The sequence below is a fragment of the Xenopus laevis genome, chromosome 9_10S, assembly GCF_017654675.1.
Source record: "Xenopus laevis strain J_2021 chromosome 9_10S, Xenopus_laevis_v10.1, whole genome shotgun sequence".
NCBI lineage: Eukaryota > Metazoa > Chordata > Amphibia > Anura > Pipidae > Xenopus > Xenopus laevis.
Window position 1 is genome coordinate 37,283,369 of NC_054388.1, and position 25,159 is coordinate 37,308,527.

The following is a 25,159-nucleotide window of genomic DNA, read 5'->3' on the forward strand; positions in this document are numbered from 1 at the left end:
TTAACCTGCTTGCATGTTTCCACCATCCAAAAACAAACTAGATAACCCCCCAAAAAAATCAATCAAAACCCAAGAAAGGAAACTGTTAGTGATGACATATGATCAAGGGCATAAAGTAGGGGTGAGGATTAGACTTTCTCTGGTGGCCCCAAAAAGGGAAACTGGACCTCCCAAAATCAGTATTGACCCATATCTACTGATGATTTATTGTCTTCTATTTTATTTTCCTCTCCCCATTGACAGCTTTAAGTTACCACTGTTTTAGGTCATATATGACTAATGTTAAATCGTGTATCAAAAGGTAAACATTTAGTAAATTGGAGACAAAAAGGAACACCAAGAGCACCAATAGTGTAATATGTTTTTACAGGGAGTAATGGTAGAGTAAACAAGTTAATACTCACAAACCAGGGTTACCGATGGGCAACCACTGTATAGGCAGGTGGGGAGATTATCCTGACCCCACTCAGGAATAAAACGTCGCTCTCTGTAGAAGAAGAAAAAGGGGATGATACCCCTCCACTCGGGGTGGACTCGATATAGTAGTAAGACAAAACAGAGACGCCAAAAGGATAAAAAATAGCTAAAAGCACTTAAAAACCCAATGGGTAATTCAGAGGAGGTAGTAATAAACTTACCTCCTCCAAGCAGACACCAACGAAAGTGGTAATTTTCAATAATAGTTTATTCACAAAACAGTATTGTTTTGTGAATAAACTATTATTGAAAATTACCACAATAGTGTCTTACTACTATTTAGTAAATTGTTTACAAAAATAGAATTTCTTATATCTTGCTTTTAGTTTGAGATATTTCATGGTTTGTTATTGAGTTTGCTCAGTGGCAAAATAACTGATGTCAGTCCCAAACTGATAGCAGGAACAATAGGTTGTGTAATAAAAATTTATTTTAATAAGAGAACATATGGCCTGTTTACTACAGGCAGTTGCTAGAGCATTGATGGATGCAGACGGCTGCCATATGCATTGCATTTCCTACTCAAGAGTAGCATAAATGGCTGCTCGCTGCAAAAGGCATTTTCATGGTTTTGTTTCTACTTGAAAAGAAGCGTGTGGCCCATCAACTTAAGTGGAACTTTGTCTGGGCGATGCTGCTACTAACCACAAGGACACCTTTGAGGGGGTTCATAGCCCCTTTTGCAAATATATAAGTTGCAGGGGCAGAATTATTCTCATAACGCCTTAGACAACCTATTGCTATTTGGACATATTTCCGGTACATGACCCAAAGTCCACCCATTAACATGTCACTGAATTAAGGTCATTTTTTAACTCAACCTGATAAGCAGAACCTTAATAAACTGCTCTGTTGTGCATCTTGATTGAAATATTAGAAGTGATGTTTTGTTTCCATCACCGGGGTCACCCAGCTCTTACATAGAATCTTTCCACACTGAACTGCCATTGGGTCCCATTGCTCCTACCTGGAACTAGAGCCTATACCCATTAGGCCTTCCTGTCACTTAGCTCAGAAGCCATGTTTTTTTTTGTGCTATTTATTGGCATTTATGTCAGGGTTATTGCAAGTTCAGCCTGCAATATGTTCCTTAATAGCTCGCCATCTTTTTTTTATTAGCCACATTTACAAGTGTACAAGTTTACTCTGTTGTGCCATATCTTTCCACTGCCTGCACCGTTCCATTTGACTTTATATTTACAGGAGAAAAAAAAAATCGCTTCCCACCAGCTCTTTCCCTCCGAGATGTTAGTCTAGCAGTGGGTGCCTTATTAACAGTGACTGGTAGTCTGGTGTAGTTATATGGGTTCCTTCTAGAGTTTAATGTTCTTTATAAGACACATAAAAAATGAAAATAAATACATTAGGTTTATGAAACAGGAAATCAGATGCATTCCATTTCCAATGTTTCTGAACGCTTTTGCATATATTAGGTTTATAGGTACTGTAAATTGCATAATATTTATATGGTTTCTGTGCACATTTGCATGCAGGCTTGAGGTCTCAGGATATTATATTTTACTGGTATATAAATGTATGTGCAAATATTTTTAAATATATCTGGTTGTATACTGTAATTGGGATCTAGGCTTTCCAACTATTGGGTCAGCATCTCAGCCTGCAGCTGCCAGGAATACTGGGACTTGTAGTTCAATACAGATGGCAAGTTACAAGTTTGGCTTCCCAGTGGAGTATTAATTAGGAGCTCACGTGGCTTGGAAACAATATATCCCAAAATGTAGGATAGGATTTTCTTGAGCCCTTGGTTTTTGGCCGAGTGGGAATGCTTGGAGCAATTGTTGGACAGAGCCTTCTAGAGCACACTAGAGAAAATTATATCCAGGGGCATATTAATTATATATATTATTTTATATCTAAAAACCATTGGGATAATACACCAAACATTGCCAGGCTTCACTGTAAAATGTTTAAGTTGTTTTTCCTGGAATGACTTCTGCCGGAGGCGGAATATAAAACAACCGCGTCAAATCCAGAGTTCATATGGCGGCGTAAAATTACACACACCTTGATAAACTCATCATTTATTTTACACATATTTTAACATAATTAGCATAATAAATATGCCCCCATCGTCCACACTCACAACAATTAGAAATGTTTTTTCTTTTTATATAGGCCCATGGTGGAAAATAAAAATGCCTGAATTTGTCTAGGGATGGGGTTGCCACTTGACCAGTATTTTACTGGCCTGGTCTGTAAAAATGATGGTTGATCCCAATGGTATTAATAGGAAAAAAAGATAAATATATAGGAAGGCCAGTATTTTTTTCCAGAAAAGGTGGCAACCCTATCTAGGGACCACTACTGCCTGGGCCCACCAGAAGATACTCTTGTTCTCTGGAAGGTAAGTCCAACCCTGATGAAATTCAGCATCTGTTCTATATCTACAGATAGGGGCAGATTTACTAAAGGGTGAAGTGGCAAACGCTAGCGACTTTTCACCAGAAATCACATCCGCAGCAACATTGTCAATTCACTAACAGATGCAGGCAACAATTCGCTAGCAAAAGAGACCGTCTATAGCGTACGTTCACACTCTATTGTCAGGCGACTTCTCGTTGCTCTGCAAATTCACTAAAGTGAGGATTTTACTGAACGTTACCTCTTTCGCCAGAGTTGACTTTGCCACCTCAGACCAGGCGAACTGCTAAAATGAAGCTACATCTTCCTCAATCTTCTGTCACTTACATCATATCCTGCAAAAATGCATTAAAGTTGAAAAAATGCTGGTGACCTTTTTTAAAGCAGGATTGCCTGCAAAAGTCCTAACTTTTTTGGGTTAACATTTTTCCCCAGACATTTGAGGGCCATGGAACATTCATTTTATAGTGGGCTTATGTGTAGGGCATTATATTATCTCTTTTGTCTTTATTAAGGTTCCTTGGACATTTGTAATAAAAAGTGGCCACTTCAAGCATTTGCACCAACATATTTATAATGAATAAAGACATATATATAAACAAAATAAAAACATCCATACAACTTTAATGTACCCACCCTATTCAAATTGACCTAAGCATAAAATCACTAGCAACTTTTTGTTAGGCATAAACAAACGCTAGCGAATCATCACTATGAAATGCTCGCACTGAAGAAGTATCGCTAGCGAAAAGTTGCCAGGGTTTCGCATTTTAGTGAATTAACGTAGTGGTAACGAATTTGCGCCTGGTGAAGTGGTGCAAAGTGTGCTAATTAGTCGCTGGCGACAATTCACCTGTAAATCTGACCCCTTGGGAGCAAGTCTGGTGTGCCTATTAGTGCAACCTCTTGCAGGAACGCTGAAGCTGAAGCTACCTCCAGGTCCAGGGTGGCAGTAGCTCCAGGGTTCCCTAGTAGTTGCAGTTGCATCAGAAAATTCAGGATGGGGGCATTGGCATCATGTCGAACTTCAGGAGGGTGTTTGGTAACAAGTAATGTTGATATGTGCCCTTCAATGTGTCTATTTTGGAGCACCTGCACTTGTAGCTGCATTTGTAAACAAGCCCAAACATCTGCTCTGGTTGCTCAGGGTTACTGCACTGGCATCGTTGTTATACTGCACATGTAAAAGGTCTGTAACTACAAAATGAACTAACCAATGAGCCAAATATGCTCAAACTGCAATACATGATGGAACAATCAAGTTATTTTAGCAACTCATTTACAGTATAGTCTTCAGAGGTCTTCTTAGAAATGCCACTTGGACACTGTTGGAGAACACTCCCTTGCTTACTCACACGTGGGGTCCCTGTAGTGGTAGATCTCCCGTTTGATTAACAGTGCCTGAATCACTTTGAGCTCCTATCTTGTAATTCACAGAAAAACCAATTAACATTTTCATAATTTGAACTCAATATCAAAGAGCCACTCAAAGGGATTTGGCCCTAGAACACCTAAACCCACTGCAAGTATCTGCACAATGATGAAAGCTGTATCTGCACAATGATGAAAGCTATGGCTCTGTCATCTGCAGTGGAGATCAGTGGGATGTATAAATAAATAAATGGTAAAAAAATGGACAGGTGGCAGCTCTAATGTGATTAGAGTTTAGGGAGGGGCTGTATCTATTGTAACAATTGGAGGACATTTATCTGCCAATAAAGATACTGGGTGATAGAAAGAGGCAAGGCAGACACCAGTAGGAGTTCTAACATACAATAACTGCATAAATCCTGCCTTGTGTAGCAGTCATTCTCGGTGGTCATTGAGTTAAATAGTGATTCCTTGTTTTTTTGGGGACAGATATACATCCTTGTTCATATTATTTGTGGAGCTGAAGTATCCTCCTGATAAATTGGCCCGTTAATGAAATGCAAGCAATTAAACTAAAAGCCATATCAAATGCTCCTCGTCACTCCATGCTGACATTTAATTGAATTATTTTTTTTTTTTTGCTATTCCATCCACCCATTTCCCCTACTTCTTTTAGCTCCCGATAAACAAACTCCTTCACAACAGATCAGTTTTCACCAAAGCCACAAAACAGTCAACTCAATCAACTAATTGATGCAACAAAGCCTTAAAAAAAGTGTAATTAAACCACAAATGAAATTTAATAACATGGAGAGGTCTCTCATGTTATTACTTAATTATTAAGCTGCATGTGTCTGTCTGTCCCTGGTGAAACACTGGGTTGTAAGGAAGGATTGCACTTTTATAAAGTAGCTGCATGTAACCAACATGTTTTTCCCCATTTTGCTGTTACAGAATAAAATATGGAAATATAACTATATGAGATTTACAGATTTAAAAGGGAAAGTTTGCCTTAACAAATGGTTTCCTTAAGGCAATAGAAATACAATACTTATATACATTTATTAAAAATAATCTTTGGATTTAAAAATAATTGCTTTCCAAATATCTACATCAAATACACCAATAGAATGTGAAGACCTACACACAGATGTGGTTTCTGAATTGCTGACTCCCAATGCCTTCTGGCAGTTTGTCCCATGTTTGATTATTTGTATCCTGTTCTGTTCAGGTTTATTGTGTGCCCTGATATTATACATTGAGAAGCTCTAGAAGAGCTATTGCTGGACTTTTTCATATTAAACCCTTTTTTGGAGGTCCAACCTTTGGTCAGGAGAATCTAGGAGAATCTAGGGGGTATATTTATCAAAGAGTGAAGTTAATAGTGAAGTTCCGCCACTAGAGTGAAATTCCGCCACTCTCCATTCATTTCTATGGGATTTTTATAGGCATATTTATCAAAGGGTGAACTTTCACCCATTGATAAATACGCCTTTCAAAATCCCATAGAAATGAATTGAGAGCTGCGGAATTTCACTCAAGTGGCGGAACTTCACTCTTTGATAAATTTACCCCTATGAGAGCAAATAAGCTTTCTCCCCAGGTCTCACCATAAAGTAGCATTCAGACTGAGCTCTCTCTACCATTGTTGCCCCAACCATGGCACAATTCAGAAATCAATGCTCTAGACGTTCTTTACCTTTTCAGTTCTGACTTTACCTATATGCTCATCTTACACAATACAGGGCTCGTCTACTCTGCCACCTAACTTGTCTTGCTCAATAAAAGTCCCGCCTATTGTGTTTAATCACCCATCTTTCATAATACATGGTCAACCTACTAAGTCCATTCACCAATCTTACTCAAAACAAGGGTTGTCTATTCTATGCATTAACCTTTCTTATTCAATATTAGGCTCACCTAGTTTGCATATTAATCTACCTTACTCAATAAAAGGTTTACCTGCTTTGTTGAGTTTCCTAATTCAACACAAGGCTAAATTAAGATGGTCATACACAGACCTATAAAACCTGTCGACTCTGTCCATCCACTCCAAGTTGGCAGCTTATTGGGCCTTATGGGGCCCACTTATGGGCCCACTCTACCGATATGTGTCTTGAAAAATTACCAGATAGCAATCTGACAGGTTTGAAAATCCCATTAGATGGGACAAGTTGATGTCATCTTGGTCAATGAGCCTTTGTAGACCTCAGTGCATGATCCATTTGTTGGTCTAAAGACTAGATTTGGTCCAATTTGACCTAGTGCGCTGGTTGGCGAAATTCGGCCCAGATCCGCTTTGACCTCACCAGCTTTACTAAGCCCATTTAAAAGGCCTGTCCACTCATCTACTGTTTATATTTATCTGTCTTAGTACAAGTCTCACCTATTCTGATCATTCGGTTATTTTGCTAACTATACATCTCAGCCACTCTTCATTTTCAGCAATTTTCTCAATACAACCCATAGCAACTCCCCTTACTCAATATAGGGTTCTGCTACTCTTTCTAATCACTCATCTTACATAGTATAAAAATAATTTGCATGTAATTGTATACAATGATAAAATCACTTTATAGGTGCCTCTTCTTGCCTTACACTTGGGGCTTCACATTGTGCTCGATGCTTATTAGGAGATGGAAGAACATTTCTTCAAATCCATACATATGCTAGTAGAAAAGCTATTATAATTTATATGCATTATTTAGCATTTTGTGCTATTTTCAGATGTATGAAATATTAACACATCAAAACCAGTTTGTGGCATTTGCATTTCATATGCTCCTAAATTGTTCCGGATTAATTCATGCTGCAGATTTAAATGTGCCTAAGAACATAGGTAAACATATATTTACAATTTAATTGCATGTTTATTGAGCTGGTTTGATTAAAAATGCTTAATGAATATTGCAATTTATATATTTATTGCATCTCCTTAGATTTTTTTTGCCAGTCGGTGGTGCGATGAGAGTTGTAGTTAAATAGCATCTATGGGGTTAAAGGCTAGCCTAGTCTCATTTATATGTGTAAACATATAGTGTATATGGGCACAGTGTTGGGTGGGTCTTATAAGACCCAAAAGAAAGAATCTGACAGCCTGGGGCAACTTTCACGGCAGTTAGATTTAGGTTTTGCCCAACAATATAGGTATCTATATAGGCCTCATAGGAAATAAGGGTAGACTTATGAGAAATGTCCTAGGCTGGGGCCCACAAAGAACCCTAGCCTACTCTGACTGTTGAGACTCCTTCTACTGTCCACACCAACTAAATAGAAAAAAGTGAACAGTGCAGTCAAGTGCAGCTGGCTGCATTTTCTGAAGAAAAGGAGAATTGGCTCAATGGGTAGTAAGTAAGCAACTAGAATCAATAGGGGGTCCCCAACAACTTGGTACATCCCAGGGATTCTACCTTTTGTTCTCCTTTAAACACAATTTAAAAGTGTTGCTCTTAAGAGGAGATGTTGCATATCGCGACTGTCATAGTGATAGTTTTGTTGGTACAATTGTTTGTAAAGCAAAGATTGCAAACAAGGTGATATTTGCTCATATGGCCACCCAAATATGGCTGGGTGCAGAATGTAAAGGGCCCATGCACATCTATTGTCAGAAGGCTGTAGCCACAACCAGTGTGTTCCTCAACCAAGGTCAACTTTGCCTGCTTGGTCAACATCCAGAGGTCTTTGGCTGGTATGGGAGCTGTATTTCAACAACTACAAACTGCTGTCACTGTCTTGCTCTCTACCTACTGTTCATGGATGGACTGAGATTTAAAATATGCCCTTGCATTTCAAGTACACTAAGGCCTAGACCACTAGACCATCACCCCACAGGTCCAATGGTCTATGGTATTTGATAGCGGCCTCTACTGGCCACACTATACAGATTTACAGTCCAAGCCTTCTACTGCCCCCTATGTGCAGGGCCTAGAGCAGTTAATAGCAATGAGCAAATTGCTTTACCGGGATATGGGAAATTCGCATAACTTAAAAGATTGTTAAAGTTAAGTGAGAAGGTTCATTTTCTAATATCCTATAATGCCCATCACATATTAAATAAATATTAGTGTTTAGTCTTCCTTTATTATCCAAATTCTGCTGTAGTAAGAAAGAAGCATTTCTTTTCTGGGGTGCAGATGAAGGAGGCACAGGTTGGTTCCATGACTCACAGCAAGCTAAAAACAAACAAACAGATGTACGGAGCTCTGTTCATCTGTTCCCAAAGCTGAAATTAATTGGCTCTAATGTTTTTCTGCATAGTGGTGTGTATAGCTTTAAGGCGGATGTGCTGAGACTCCACCATCTAATTGGGTGCAGGGGTTGTTATGGAAACATCTCTCAAAAGCCAGTATTTTGCTGAGGAAAAAAAATGCATCTTCTATATGCATACAGAATAAAAAACTATAAATGGGATTCTGGGGGGGGGGGGAGAGGAACAGCAGAGAAAGTGCTAGAGCAGAATTCAGAGGGAAGAAGCAGGGGCAACAACATCCAGGGCCCAATTTTTTGTGGGGCCCTTTTGCAGCTGTATGCCCTGTATAGTGCCAGTCATTTTTTTTAAATCCTAAACAACTTTCCAATGTACGTGAAACAATTTCAATGGTCTGAAAATTATATGTAAATGTAATTGCCATTGAAAGCAGTAACTGTTTATCTCTTTCTCTCCCGTTCTCTGGTTCTGACAGTTATAGGGAGAATATACCCCAATTCTATTTTTAACATGATTGGGCTGACACAGTAAATACATAGTAAATACACGAAATAAATATAAATGTATTTTCCTTACACAGATATACCTGATTGAAAGGACACCATGATAGACTGCCTCTGACTGGTAGGGACAATTTCCCAGCCCCCAAAGCATCATAAATTACATTATTACATTATGTGATGCCTCAGCCTTGTACATCTGAAATTATAGAATTCGATGAGTCAGCTAAACAGATACAGTAAATGTTATTATATGTTACAGGGGAATTGTATAGACAGGCCATTGACTTAAGGGAGTAAGACATAATTGCAGCTGATACTACATTCTCTGTCCACTATTAATAGACACTTTGTGCTGTTACTCATCACGTGGTAGGTTGTCCCACTCTAAGTTAATAAAAGTCTATGTTTATTGACATTTCTGTCACACCTCATCACACTGCCAGCTTGACCACTCTGTTGTCTGTAGTAGCTCCGTGATGGACCACAATACAGGCCACGATGCATCAGTGTCACGCAAACGCCACTGCCCCTTTAGGGTATTTTCTTCATTCCAGCATGCTGTTAACTGTCACCCCCATCTGGCAGCTTGGGTTTTTCTTTCATATGAAAAAGAGCCTTATAAGGCAATTTTATGGTAATATGGCAATTTCCAGCTGACAAAAAGGACACTTTCCTGGCATTGCTTGATGATCTAAATCTACTGTAGCTTTTATTGCATGCAATTCTAATGACTAATTTACTTGTTTGTGACAGATACATATATGTAGAAGATATTCACTAATCACAACCATTCAGCAATTTGACCAAAACAGCTTTTGTTTTGTACAATCACGGTACATATAAAGTGGCCTACTTACCCTGACCAATATCTAAGTTCTATGAATATCAGTAGGTTAAAAATTTTCATTTTACCATGCACAATGTTTAACACTGCATGATGAATAGTTGAAGCTCCTTTTCTCTTTCTGCTGATCCAATAATTTTTGCCATTCGCACAAACAATTGGAACCATAGACTGGGCTCCATCAGACTGCCACAAGAGAACCCTATGTTGTACCCTTGTTTGTGCATTTTATACATTCATTCATTATGACTCCTTTAACTTTGGGACAAGCCCTTCGCTACTCGGATGCCGCCAGGTCTTAATGTGAGTGGCCCAAGGAGAAAGTTCTGAGCAAAGGAACCGAGCGTGGGGGTAGAAGAAAGAGAACAAGAAGCACAGTCAAAAGCCAGGCCAGGTCGGTAACAGTCAGATGATGCGGTACAAATATAGGAGACAGAGGAATAGTCTGTCTATTTAATCATTTCTGGGTGCATTCCTTGAGTGTTCCTGATCTGTTGTTGAACCTGCCTGTCCTTGACTTTGTCCAGTTTGTTGCCTGTCCTGATCCTTGCCTTGTTTTGACTACTCTCTTGGATCCTGTTCTGTACTGCGCTTGTGTTTTGACCTGGCCTGTCGCCCCTACTATTCCTCTGTACCGCATTATCTGACTGTTACCGACCTGGCCTAGCTTTCGACTACGTTTCTTGTTCCCGTTCTACTACCCCACACTCGGTTCCCTTGCTCGCTCAGAACTCTTTCCTTAGGCCTCTCACATTAAAGGGGATGTAAAGGCAAAAAAATAAAATCCCATTTTTACTTTCTTTAATGAAAAAAAATATATCTCCAATATACTTTGATTAAAAAATGTCTACTGTTTTTATAAGAAACCAGACCATATGCAGTGAAATTCCCCCTTCGTTTTACTTGCTCTGTCAGCTGCAGATAGGAAACTTCAGACGGTTCCTAGCTGCTCTGCAGGGAAACGATCATACTTTCAAACAGCAGGGGGAAGCCCCCCACCTTACTTCCCAGAACTGGAGCAGCTTTGTTTGTTTCCCTGTAGAGCAGCCGGCAATCGTGTAGAGATTTGTATCCACAGACCCAGAGCAGTCTGCATATTCTGATTATTTATCAGTCTTGCTGTATCTGCTTCTATGGCAGATATTATTTGACTTGTGCTGTTTTAATAATTTATGACAATCCCTAATCTTAAACTCCCAATTGAAGCCCAGACCACACTGAGCATGTGCGTAGTCTTGGTCTTGCAAAGATGTTTAACAAAGTTACAAGATTACAGCCCCCTGCGGCCAACTTTGAAAACATAAATATTTTGTGAAATTAAGTTTCTGGTGCAGTAAGTTCATGTTTATGTTTAGTATACAAAATACAGCATTTCTAGTATTACTCAATTTTAGAATTTAGTTCCCCTTCATGACCTGTGGCATCCGAGTAGCGGAGGGCTTATCCCAAAGCTAAAGGCGGCTGTTATAGGTGGAAGGCTGAGCCGTGACCAGGTCTCTGGAGTCTGTTCTAAGTTTGGGATACCCTGTGTTACACCTTTGTATAGGTAGGAGTCATCTGATGAATGTTTCCGCAAATCTGTACTTTTATTCATAATCCACTTGATCAAAGTCATTAGCTTGATCCAGAGATAGAAAGTAGCACTAAATGTTTTGGACTTTGCAGTGTTCTAAGGTGGTGGTCCTTAGCCAGGTATTCAAAAATAAGCACTTGCTGTGAGGCCACTGGGAGCAACATCCAAAGGGCTGGTGAGAAACATGTTGCTGGATGCCTGGGACACACCAGCAGGCCCCTGACGCTCTAAACGATGGTAGTTACGCCAATGTCTCCTATTTTCCTTACGGAATTGTGCTGCAAATAGATATTCCAGGCACTCTTTAGTGACTTCAGCCAGTCATTTCGGGTGTTCCTTTTTTTTTCAAACACTCCATTGGTTTCTGGGGCAAATACCTACTTATCATTTCATCCTAAAATCTCTATACTATTTTGCTTTGGCTTAGTGGCAGTTGTCGGGGGCCCTCACTGCCATGCTGATTGGAGTATGTATGTGTTAGTGGTGCTCTGCTCAGAGTCAGAATGCTTTTTATCTCGCTCACATGAAAGCCTTCCCACCATCGCTCTCCCATCTCCTAGAAATGAAGTGGCTTTAAATGTTAAACAAAAGTGGGCCCTTGCATTTAACTGATTACACAGAATCCATTTCTTGCAGGCTATTCCCTATTCCCTTTCAGCTTCGTTTTTATGCTGCCGAGATAGAAAAATGCTTTCTACTAAGTAACCCTCATATTTTATTGAGCGTTCTTCAGAACAAACACTTCTTTATAATATAAAAGCCTGGGATGCTATCTGCTCCAGTAACTAGGGAGTTAAAAGCAAACTACTGAAAAATAAAGTTCTAAAAAGAAACTTTGAGCCATGCAGCAAAAAACATTTTTTTTTTTTACAAACCCCAAAACCTAATTTTCTGCTTATAAATTCTATGTAATCAGGTGATGTGAGGGGTTTTCCTTTTGCGTGATGATAGTTTTTACTAGGGCAGCCTCAGGGGATTTTCTAAAGAGGAAATCACCATTTGGCTAAAATGTATTATGGGCCAGATTTAATTAAGACCAACATTTTCTAATGTTTAACATTATTATTAGTAATTTTAATGGTGCTCAAAGAAAATAAACTATTAATCAGCTCATCTGAATTCTGCTGGCCCAATACTAGCGTTTATTAGCTGTATTCATGATGCATTCTGGGTACCAAAGCATAAAACATTTAAAGAAATCTATTTTATTTGTACAAATTCATATTTTATTAAAGGGCACCTTTTGACAACTTTGAAGGCCTGGACTATTACTGGTACAGGACTGCTGAACCACTGGGCTGGTACATTAAAATCAGTATATACTGTAAAAATACAGCATTTCTGGCCATATTCATTTTAGTCTTTAGTTTTTCTTTAATTGGGAATACAAGATTTAGCCAAATCCCAGCAGGAATACTTATCATTCAGCCAAATTAAGTGTTACTATTAAATTGGATCTAACCCATCCAAAAATTAAATGATGTAAAGTCCAGGATAGGTAATCCTCTGAGCACTTTTGTAATCTACATTTTTAGTGGTTAGCAGACTTTCAGCAGTTTTTGAGTCAGTGACCCAAGCTGTCTATGCACTTCCTGTATGAGGTTTGCTGGTTCTCAATTGTGCCAAAAGCCTGGTATTAGCTGTCTAAAAAAAAGCAAATACTGGTATGGGATCCATTATCTGGAAACTTGTTATTACAGGATGGCAATCACCTATTTTAAGTCAATTGTAAGCAAATAATCTTAATTTTTAAACATAATTTCCTTTTCTCTGTAATAATAAAATGGTAACTTGTTCTTGATGGTAACTAAGCTGCTTTAATCCATACTGGTAGCAAAACAATCCTTTTGGAAAAGTTAATACCTAAATAATTTTTAGTAGACTTAAGTAATGGTGATCTGAATTGTCGAAAGATCCCCTATCCAGAAAACCCCAGGTACCAAGCATTCTGATTTCTTAATAATAAATCCTATACCTGTATCTCAGAAACTGTTCAACATAGAAAATGTATGTAAATTGTAGAAGTATTAAAAAAAGTACACTGAGTATGTCTATATCAATTCATTTTTGGGGTTCTATCCCCTTAAGAAAAAGATTTTTTAACTTTGTTATTTCTAGCAGATAAAAAAGGCAATTCTAACAACTTGTTTGTAGTACGCAAAAGAAGAATGATGGAATTAATCGTAATTTATATTTAACAGTTTATAATTAGTGGCACACAGAGGTTTTGCCCCAGGATATATAAAATAGCTCTTTCTAGCAGCACCCCTGTAGAATTAATCTGCCCTGCCACACAGGTAATACCTCTACACTTCCTATGAGCTCAGAGTTTAAATACGGATCACACTAAAAGGGCCTCACAGGGGTGCCCTGGCAGTGCAGCCAGATGGTGCTGTGTAAGCAACGAAAATCCAAAAAAATCCAAAAGGAATAATTAAAAGCAAATTATGGGTATACACAGGGCAGAGTGTTTAGTCCCGGGAATGCTGCTAAAAGCCTCATTTAAGCAGAATGTTTACAGAAGATTTCTAACAGTTTGGAAACTCATGACATGTGTTACCAATTGAGCGCTGAAATAATTTGTAGCGTGATCCCTGTATCGTGTCTTTGGCTAGAAGGGACACATTAAGGATTAGAAAATAAACGCTCAGATTAGGTAATAGGATGTAGTGACAAAATGGCTATTTTAAAATTCAAGCAGATGAAAAAACATCTGAATATACTGTAAGGTATGAAGATCTAAATTACAGAAAGATCCGCTATCCCCAGGTCCCAAGCATTCTGGATAATAGGTCCCATACCTGTATTTGCAATGACACATTCCAGCAGAAAGAGTACCATACAGTTTTAAAGGATAACTAAACCTTTAAAATAAGTGAATGTGAAATTGATGAGAGTGCTTTTGTAATTTACATTTATTATTTATTTATTTTTTATTCCAAGATATTAAGAGATACATGATGCTCATTAAAAATACAAGTTTTTATTTAATCAATAATAAAAGATACAAACATACTGACCCTGTATGATCCACCCTACGCGTTTCACACCCTCTGGTGCCTGATAATAAGTATTTCTCAAGAAATACCTATGATTAAGCACCAGAAGATGTGAAACGCGTAGGGTGGATCATACGGGGTCAGTATGTTTGTATCTTAAATTATTGATTGAATAAAAACTTGTATTTTTACTTTTTAATGAGCATCGGGACATTTTTTGGTGTTTTGGTATTAGGATGATGCTTTGGAAACTGGAGCAAGTCCCAGATACTCAGCTGCCTTAATTTGGACTGGCAATTTGGACACCCAAGCGCAATATTATCCATTAAGAAATACATGTACTGTTAATATGAATTATTTCTTTTACAACAGTGCCACCTGCTGGTCGGTTTCTGACCAGTCTGACCACCAAGTAGTCAAGGAAGTTGTCAGGAGAAAGAAAGAGGCTGCTCTGATGTTCTTCTGCTTAGGAAAGATTTGAGAAAGGTTTCTAATTTTTTTCCTAAGCAGAAGAACATCAGAGCAGCCTCTTTCTTTCTCCTGACAACTTCCTTGACTACTTGGTGGTCAAGCTGGTGGGAAAATGAACAGCAGGTGGCGCTGTTGTAACAAAATTAATTTATATTAACAGAACATGTATCCCTTAATATATTGGAATAAAAGATAAATAAATAATGAATGTACATTGCAAAAGTTCTTAGAATAGCACCCTCATCAATTTTACATTAACTTATTTTAAAGGTTTACTTATCCTTTAAAGCTAAGAGGCCAGGGGCAAAATGTTGGGGTACCTTAATCCTGCATGGTCTAAAATCTAACTTTTAGATTAATTCAAATAAGACATTTGGAAGCAGAAGGGAATTAGAGGAACTGTGAATTGTCTATATGGCTAGACCTTATTGGAGAGCTCTGAAAAACTGAGAGCACAACCTTCAAACAAGATTTGCTCTACTCCTCAACTCAGATGTGGAAAATCCAGTAGAATAAGTCTTAACAAATCTAATAAAGAGTTTGGAGGAAAGTGTGCATGAAAAGGAGTGCATCCTGTCCCACAATTCTTACTTTTGGCCTTTGAACTCAATCTTTTGGTCAACAGCAGTTACACAAACATATTTAAAATGTGGGATCCTTAGCTATTTGGCATTCCAATCTGGCACCTGAGTTGCTAATTGTCTGGTCATGCCCTCTGCTGTTTGATTTGCACATATGATTTCACTGAATAATACACCAAAACATGCAGTGCAAAAGCAGAGGAGATGAAGAAATGTTAGATATCAGCTACAGCTAAACCTGAGGCATGTTGGAAACATGTACATACTGTATATCTGCCATAACGAGACTTGTGCTAAAAAATGGTTAACTTGCCTCTTTCCTCCGTGCCTGATATGTTTCTGAAACTCATTATGATTTAACTCTGCAACATGTCATCTGAGATATATGGCCATACAAAGAGACTTATGATTGAAATTCAGGGCAAGTTTGCAGGGAGATGATTTATGGCTTCCAACAACCATGGTCCCTACACAAGACTCGTTCACAGACAGAACTGAAAATCAACATATCTTCATCTTCCTTCCCTGTGAAATGGATATTCTGGCACAAATAAAATTTAGGAGAAATACACTGTTATTGTACTGTTTAGAGCAATGCTACATTTTCAGCTCATGGACATTTGTGCAGACAAACAAATTTATATAGAGGGAATCACATAAAGAGTCTTTTGAGACAAATTACCTTCGGCTGAACACTCCATGAAGAGTTCCTCATGGCAAATCTCATAATATCTGTAGTGACAAATACTTTCTTGAAGCAAATCAGCAGAGGACATTTTTGTGGAAAGATAAACTGGATCTGAAACCTCATAAAAATGTACCATATGTAGTCAAAAAAAACACGTCAGAGCCTGTATGAAAGATAGTCATTCAGCTCTCATTCCGTCTTTGGGGCAAATTCCTTAAAGGGTGAATTTTCACCAGTAAACGCTTCGCCACACATAAAATCGTTAACGTTACGCTAATTCACTGAAATGCAAAGTTGCATCTCGGCAGCCGAACGCTGGTGACTTTTTCGCTAGCATTAGCTCGGGAATGCGAGCATTTCATATCGAAGTTTCGCTAGCGTTCAATTTGAATAGGGCGGGTACATAAAAGTTGTATGGACATCTTTATTAGAGATGCTTGAAGTGGCCACTTTTTATTACTAATCTCCAAGGAACCATAACAAAGGCATAAAAGATCCTCTAATGCCCTAGACATGAGCCCACCCTAATACAAATGTGCCATGCCCCTCAAATGTCTGGAAAAAAATGTTAACACCAAAATGTTTAATAGTTAGGGCTTTTGAAGGCTTTAAAAGTTGGCAAAGTTTTTTCGAACTTTTATGAATTTCCAGCATACAGGATATGATGTCACTGACATAAGATTGAGGAGGATATAGCTTCATTTTATCGCTTCACCTGGTCTAAGGTGGCGAAGTAAACTCTGGCGAAAGAGGTAACGTTCAGTAAATTTTGCACTTTAGTAAATTTGCAGAGTAACGACCGTTCTCCAGAGCGATATTGTCCTCTACGCTTGTTAGTAAATTGGCGATGTGCCTGCGGATGTGTTTTCTGGCGAGTTGTCGATAGCGGCGGCCACTTCGCCCTTTACTAAATCTGCCCCTTTGTGATTTCCATAAGTAACATTAAAATGTTTGTTTTGGGGCTGAACCTGTACTTGACAAAAATATCTTCTAGTCTCCTACTGACTCCAGTGTCAATAGAAGACATGGGGGTATATTTATCCAAGAGTGAAGTTAGAGATCACCACAGTCCACTAGCGTGAAATTCCACCACTCTCCTTTCATTTCTCTGGGATTTTTAAAAGAGTATTTATAAATGGGTTAAAGTTCATGCTTTGTTAAATTAGCCTTTCAAAATCCCAAAAAAATGAACGGAGAGTGGCGGAATTTCACTCTAGTGGACTGTGGTGATCTCTAACTTCACTCTTTGATAAATATACCTCGTGGTGTGTATTGACACAGAGTAAGCATGCTTTGCTCATTGTTGGATTGAGGTGTCAGGAGCCCACCAAGAAACCTTACACCATAGGCCCACTATCCAAACTATTTGTATTCCCATTCACTCATCTTCTTCATTCTCCTACTTTCTTCTCTTTCCATACTCTCATCTGTCCTTCCTTCTATTTCTCCTCTTTGTTCTCATACAGCAATAGGGACTAAACAGAAATAGGAGGGCATGATATTGGTATATGTCAAATGCTTTCCTGGTTGGCTCCACTGGTATATTTAATATGGCACCCTGCATTCAGAAGCAGTGGCGTAACTAGATATTACTGGGCCCCACTGCAAAATATTTTTCAGGCCCCCAAAATTTGGGTCTTATGGGGCTCTTATTCCACCTGCCCCCCCACTTCCTCTGCAGTTATGCCCCTGTATTAGTAGAATATAATTAGTATCCACTTTCTATTATAATACTCTCTATAATTGTACTCTTAATGCATAATAAGATTGTATGTATAAAAGTGAGAAGATATGAAATGATACTATCAGGAGCCAGACCTTGGTCTCTTGGCTGCTAGCTTTGAAGATTATTATACTAATATGGAACTAGAATGCATCCCTAGACCTTATTTCATAGGCCAGTGTTTTAGAGAGGACATTATGGATTTATAATCTCTTGGATCCCTGTCTGTAGATGGTCCATGCAGAGCAAACCATCTTCTCTGGCTGTGTAGTAAGAATGATAAGCTTCTCTGAAAGTAGAGCAATTGTATCCAACAATAGTCTTCCCTAGATTAATATCATTACAGTGTGTGGTTCCCAGCTACTGTACACCTGAGGAACTGTAGAACCATCAAGTGCAGGAACAAGAAGGCTAGTCTTCTTTGCCCCATTTTCTAGGACCAGTGTGTTTGAGGAGACTCACTAGATTTATAATCTCTTGGAGCCCTGTTCAAAGATGGTCTATGTAGAGCAAAACATCCTCTCTGGCTGTGTAGTAAGAATGATAAGCTACTCTGAAAGTAAAGCAATTATATTCAACAATATTCTTTCCTAGAGCTACCATGGATGTCTCTAAAACATAGACTAGGATTTGGTGGCCCCATCTGTTAAAGTGGATTTTTCCAGGAATATTGCAAATGGACTGACTGTCCTCAGTGCTTATATTTCTATAGGCCAGACAATTTTACACTTTTTGGGTTCAAGTCCCCATTGTGATATATATTAAAAAATATGGTCATAAAGACCTTCTATAATCTCAGGGATATTCTAGTGAAGTATACATTTTTGAACAAAATCCACCTTCTTTGTCTCCATGTACTAATTTTGGTCCCCATAGTGACCTGCACCTGCTGGTTCTCCATAACTTGTGGATGAAGGACATGCATGTTTGGGGATCGGTAGAGGGTAGGGAAGGAGGAGGGGTGTTTACATGTCTCCATCATCTGCTACCCTGGGCATAGCAAATGATCCCTACAGGTTCTAGTCAGATAGTGCCACAGTTAGAAATGAACCCAGGCCCCAAGTACAGCTAGGCAGCAGTTATTACTCTAGTTCAACCCCCCCCATCCCCAAGAAAAATAAATAAAATAAAAGAGCAGTTGCAACATTGCTTTAGATCACTACTGTCAAAATTGTGATTGCAACAGAAATGCATTCCTAAGAATATATATACATAGATAGAGATATGGATCTAATGAGCTAAAAATGGATAACCTGTGAACTTGTAACGTTTTTAATTTACCTCTTTTGTTTTAGAAAAACACCTGGCCCTATCATGAGAACAGATTTAAATAGAAAATCCTATGCTGGACAACAATATTTGTCTAACTGTAAACTTGTAGATTTTGGGCACAGAAAAGTGTTTTTTTTGGTGGATGAACAGGAACGCAAACTGCCTCTCCTTCACCAAAGGGCAAATATATAGTACTGTACTGGAATTAGAAGAACATTAGGGTTGCCTACTTGGAAACAGTCACTAGCAATAATTAATACTTGGACACAAACATGCTGCATTATAGTAGATTTCACAAAATAATAAATGGCATAATAATTAGTATTATTTCTTATAAACACTCGATGATAAGTAATGAATTAGAGTGAGTAGACATTTTTGATCTGTTAAAAAAATTTATCCAAGGTGCATTCCAATAAGAATTTTGGGGGTCAGGAACGACAGGAAGGATATACTGACTGCTTGAAGTTTATGTTTCCCAGCTATGAAACCACTTGTTGAAGGACAAATATCCATTAAATACTTGTGTGTCTACTAGAGTTATGCCTCATGTTCCAAAAAGGTGACTACCCCAGTGATATAGGACAGACACCCAAGGCATGGCAGTCGCTCGTGTGGGGTCTGCTGTATTCATGAGAGTCAACTAGGCATCTCCTACATCAATCTATTCTGAGCCCTATGTCACATACATATATATTATTTTTTTTTTTTTTATTTTATTTTTTTTTTTTATTTAATACAGATTTTTCATGACAAGAGTTACATACATCACATAGTCAGAAAAAAACAAAAAACGAGAGAGAAGAAAAAGAAAAAAAAAAAAAAAATTTATAAGAGATTTTTTTTTTTTTATAAAGGTATGTATCAGACAGGGAAGTAGGGACTAATTCTAATATCCTTGTTCATTTCTTATTACATATAGGGAAATCATATCTTCAGTAAAGAATATATCTTATATATAATATATAGGCAATCCCACATATACTTTTCTTGTAGTTCAGATACTGTTAGTGCTCCTAAATAAATCTTCTTTTCCGACTAAATTCTTCTCCCAATTTCTCATTCCTACATTAATTTTAACTGTTCAAAAATTCCAACCATTTTTTATATTATTTTTATACACAATGAGACAAAAGATGATATAAAACATATCATTTATTTACATAGGTATATATATATATATATATATATATATATATATATATATATATATATATATATATATATATATATATATATATATATATATATATATATATATATATATATATATATATATATATATATACGGTACAGAAAAAAATATATAAATAAAGTGATCCAAAACAGAAGCAGAAGAAGAAGAAGGTTGAGAAAATGTTCTCATCTTCATTGTAAAGCTGTGTTGGCTGCTCTGGTGAGAATGAATGGCAAGCACTCTTCCTTGAACTCTTTTTCTGGTGTTAATCAGTACAGATGTCGCCTCATCAAAACAAATGTACTGAAAAAGGAATCTCCATTGTACACAGGTTTACTGCTGAGGGTATACCCCTTCTGTTTTTTTGTGTATACAGGAAACACAACATTCTTGGCTGCTCTGGTGACCTAATGGTAAGAAAACAAAAACAATGAGTAAATGAAAGCAATAGGCACGATACAAAAATTAGAAATGTAGAAATGTTGTCCTTCTGCATCATTTAGAATTTCTTAAACTGAGAGTCAGTATTGTTTTATAATACACAAAAGCCATGAATATCATGTAAATTATATCTTTATAAATGGTGAGTTCTGATGTCATCAGTTATAAACGGTGAGTTCTGATGTCATTTCTGTCACATGACTCACTGAAATTTGCGTATTATAATAAATAAAGTACCCCCAGTTGCCTCGTGTTTTTATATGGTCATGAAACTCCTCGGTAACGTATAATATCCTTATATTTTACAAGAGGGGGTACTTTATTTACTATATATATGCAGAAAGGCTGGGGTTTGGGGTATAGCTAAAGGTGCTGCAGAGGTTGAAACCATAAGTAGGTCCTGGAATCTGATTGGCCTACCAAAATATAATCTAGATTATAAAAGAGTCACACAGTTACCCCTTTTGTAGTGACTGGTGGATATGAGTGGAAATGTTGGTGCTTCGGTATTAGGGTGATAAAACTGGGCTTAATCCAAAGTATCCACCTGCACCCATGGGCCTCTTGTTTCTAAGTTTAACATCAATGATTGTGCCTAAGAACAGAGCCATGCTGGAATAAGTTGATTCCATGAACACCATGAAAAAGCTGTAGATTGTCTCCTGGTAGTTACAAGCACAGAGAATTCTCACCTCGTCTGAAGGATTTCTTGCCATTTCAGACTTTGCTCTTCAACAGATTATGACAGGCGCATCTTGCATCGGGGCCTTAAATGTAACATATGTACTCGAAAGCTGGGCACCCCTCATATAGGGAATGTAATGGCAGCCCTATAATTTATGGCATGATGGATACTTACAGATATAAATTTGGGGGTGCTTTTTTGTTTCACATCTCATGCCAGCTCTCTATAGGAACCAATGATTTCTTTAAAGCTGAGGTGGTTGGCCTCTGGCATTTACAGTGATGATACAGCCTAGGTCTTCATTTTCTTCCCTGCAGGACCCTCAGACTCAGGGGTCTTTTGGAAATGTCTTTTTTTCCGTGCAGGTACTTCAGGCTCAGAGGTCTTTATGAAATTTCCTCCACATGTCTGCTTATGCTCTCGGAACCAGCGTTCCTTGGAGGAGGGTACCAGGTTTCTTGTCCTTTTCACTACTTTTTGGCAGGGCCCATCGCATGTCCAGCAATGCTTCTTTAATGCCTCAACTTCTTTGTCAAAACTGTGTTCAATCTAAGGAAATGACAAGAAAAGCAACATATAAGATCAGTGATAATACATAATCGAGTATATATAAAAATACATGTTAACTGTATGTCTAATTCAAACACCACATTGTACTTAATCACTTACCGATATATTTGTGCCAAACTCTCTATTGATGAATTCCATTATCGTTAGGAAGTTTTCCCCATGCGGGGCGTCTGGTTCTCTCAGGTTTGTGGCACATAGGGAGGCATGGATCATCTCATGAAGGAGAGACTGCAGGGAATAATAACACAGTTACCTAAATGCTTGATATCTTACAGCATGCAAATCTTAAAGTATCTATGAAATATAATTCTTTTAATCTAATACATATATAATAAAACACTTACTTCCACTGTGTCCATTCTTGTCCGCTGTTTAAGGATCGGTTGGCTCAGTTCTATTTTGCATCCTTTGCAATTCCCGTTCTCATCCATAGGATGAGTGCATTGTCCAGCTGACCTAGAAAAAAATTTAGATAATTAAGCGACAATCAAACACCCGATGCACATGGGCACTAAACACTAAAATTTCCTGCTTCTTTCTTGGGACATATATCTTTCTGTCCACACTGGTTGTTAAAACCATTGCGTATGTTGTTATAATGTACAATGTGTAGAATGGCAGTCCATGTAGAATATATTTCTGCACTACAGGTATGGGATTTGTTATCTGGAAACCGCTCTCTGCTTTTAATTAAATAATTCAAATTCCTTTTTCTCTGTCATAATAAAACAGTAGCTTGTACTAGATCCAAACTACATTATCATTAATGCTTATTGGAGGCAAAACAATCCTATTTGGTTTATTTAATGTTCAAATGAGTTTTTAGTAGACAAAGTATGGAGATCCAAATTATAGATAGATCCATTATCCATAAAACCCCAGGTCTCAAGCATTCTGGATAACGTGTCATACCTGTATTTAATATGTACTTCTATAAATAAGGCCTCTTGTATGAACATATATTAGACCAAGGCAGCCTATAGGTTAGGGTTTTTGCTGGCTAACTGTCTCCTGCATGAGGCCAACAGCCAAATGGCACAAGTAGTTTGCAGGAAATGTAAAACCTCTATAATGGTGGATATTTTTGCTTCCCATTTTTGTTTCCATTTACAGTACTTTTAAATGAGAGAGCATGTTTTCTTTTCAGTTTAAGAAGTGACTTAACAATAGACTTAAACTCAATAAATTGTTCAGTTGGGCTTTGTAGTTGCAAAGGAATTTGGGGGTGTTCTGGGTGTGTTTGTCACAACCCTCATGACTTACTGAGTCAGCTTCCTGCTCCACTTGACTTTAAGCTCAGGTAATATGCAGATGAAGATGGTTTCTCTGAATAAATTAAACAGATCCTGCAGGCTTGGCTTTGGGTCGATAATTTCCCAAATGGGTTGGCTTTTTGGAGGCTGGTCTGTTGGAGTGGGACTTGAGGCATGTTGGCTCTCATGATGAAATGTAGAAGATTGATCATTAGAATTTGAAGTTTGATCGTTCTCTTGACTCATGATCGCTGCTGATCGCTAGCGTCACGCGTCACGAACTGATGGTGTTTACCAGTCAGTGTGTGATGCTGGTAGATATCATTGTGATGTAGTGCACTGTGCCTTATTGTGCCTTATTGTGCAAGTGCACGTTCAGTGAGATTGTCGCCTGGAAAAAGAGGTGATTAGTCGCCAGGCAACTAAATCTCCCCGAATCTGCCGTGTGCCCCTGCCCTTAAGGACATAACATTAAATTACAGCATTTTGCCACTTGCACCACCCCTGTGGGAAAGCATGTGTTGGTAAAACGAAGCGAGAGGTTAGAGCGAGGATTGGGGAACACAAAAGGACAATTACAATTGTGATTTAGAAAAGCAAAAGTACGTTACCCCAGTAAGTAGACACTTTCGCTACAGGGCCATAACAGTAATCAATTAAGGTTGTTGGTTCTACAGGTGGTGACCATACCCACTAGAGGAGGTGACTTCAGTCGTATATTACTTCAGAAAGAGATAATGTGGATTGATAGGCTAAATACCATAGGCCCCTATGGGACAATTGAATTATTAATGCTTTTTCTGAGATAGTGATGTCTTTTTCTTTATGTAATTTGGATATAGAGAGGTAAATTTATCAAAGAGTGAAGTTCCGCCACTAGAGTGAAATTCCGCAGCTCACAATTCATTTCTATGGGATTATGAAAGGCATATTTATCAATGGTTGAAAGTGAAAGTTCACCCTTTGATAAATACGCCTTTAAAAATCCCATAGAAATGAATGGAAAGTGGCGGAATTTCACTCTAGTGGGGGAACTTCACTATTAACTTCACTCTTTGATAAATATACCCCATAGTGACTTGCATTGACCCATGAAAATTCAGTAAACATTCTTTATTTTTATTTTATGTTTATTTCACAGTTAGAAAAAAAGTCTCGCTAATGCATTGAAATATTTGGACAATTCAACTTTATTATTACTGTTTGGAGACAAATAATAAGCACTTCAAGTCACTAAACAGGTATTATAATCAGGGCCGGATTTAACGAAGCGGCGCCCCAAGGCCGCACGATCCGTACCCTTGCTGCTTCCGGTCGCGCCGCCCTGTGTCCGCAGGGTCCTAGCGCCGGCTGAGGCAGAAGTGCTGGGGAGCGTTAAGTCCCCAGTGCTTCAAAGATGCGGCTGGGCGGCGTGCCGCCCCAAAAATTTCGCCGCCCTAGGCCCGGGCCTATGTGGCCTTGCCACAAATCCGGGCCTGATTATAATGGTATATTAATACACAATGTATCACAGTCTTTTATTGTTTTGATTGTATATGCACTTTGTGATGTCACCTAATTAAAGGGGTGGGGTGTGCCTCCTCTGCACTCTTATATACCTGTGAACTAAGTTACACTGATGAGAGCACTTGAGAAAGAGGTTGTACCTCTGAAACGTTGTGTGTAGATCTCAATAAATTGCAAATATTTACTGGAGTGTGTGCCATCTGATTTTCTACTTTCCCTAGGTGACAGGGGACTATTTTGGCCACTACCCTAAATCCCAATCCAGACCTGCTAGAGATTGACCTCTTTTATTCAATATTTATTGAAATTGTATATGAATTTGGGCCTTACGGGGCCCCTATTCCACCTGGGGGCCCCCCTGCAGCCACAGGGTCTGCTTCCTCTATAGTTTTGCCCCTGTTCAGAAGGTGTGACCTTGCCTCAACGGTCATTTGCT

At 38.4% G+C, this 25,159-nt stretch overlaps 1 protein-coding gene across 1 annotated transcript in view; it reads right to left on the reverse strand.

The window, feature by feature from the left end:
* The window catches only part of ralgapb.S (Ral GTPase activating protein, beta subunit (non-catalytic) S homeolog), a 135,477-nt gene extending 112,014 nt beyond the window's left edge, over positions 1–23,463 (reverse strand). The window contains exons 1-4 of the mRNA XM_041578082.1: positions 23,228–23,463; positions 22,309–22,420; positions 22,064–22,192; positions 21,764–21,943 (exon numbers count right to left, since the gene is read on the reverse strand). Of these exons, the coding sequence (XP_041434016.1) occupies positions 21,764–21,943; positions 22,064–22,192; positions 22,309–22,420; positions 23,228–23,463 (657 nt within the window). The remainder of the gene's footprint in view (positions 1–21,763; positions 21,944–22,063; positions 22,193–22,308; positions 22,421–23,227) is intronic.
* Positions 23,464–25,159: the final 1,696 nt, after the last annotated feature.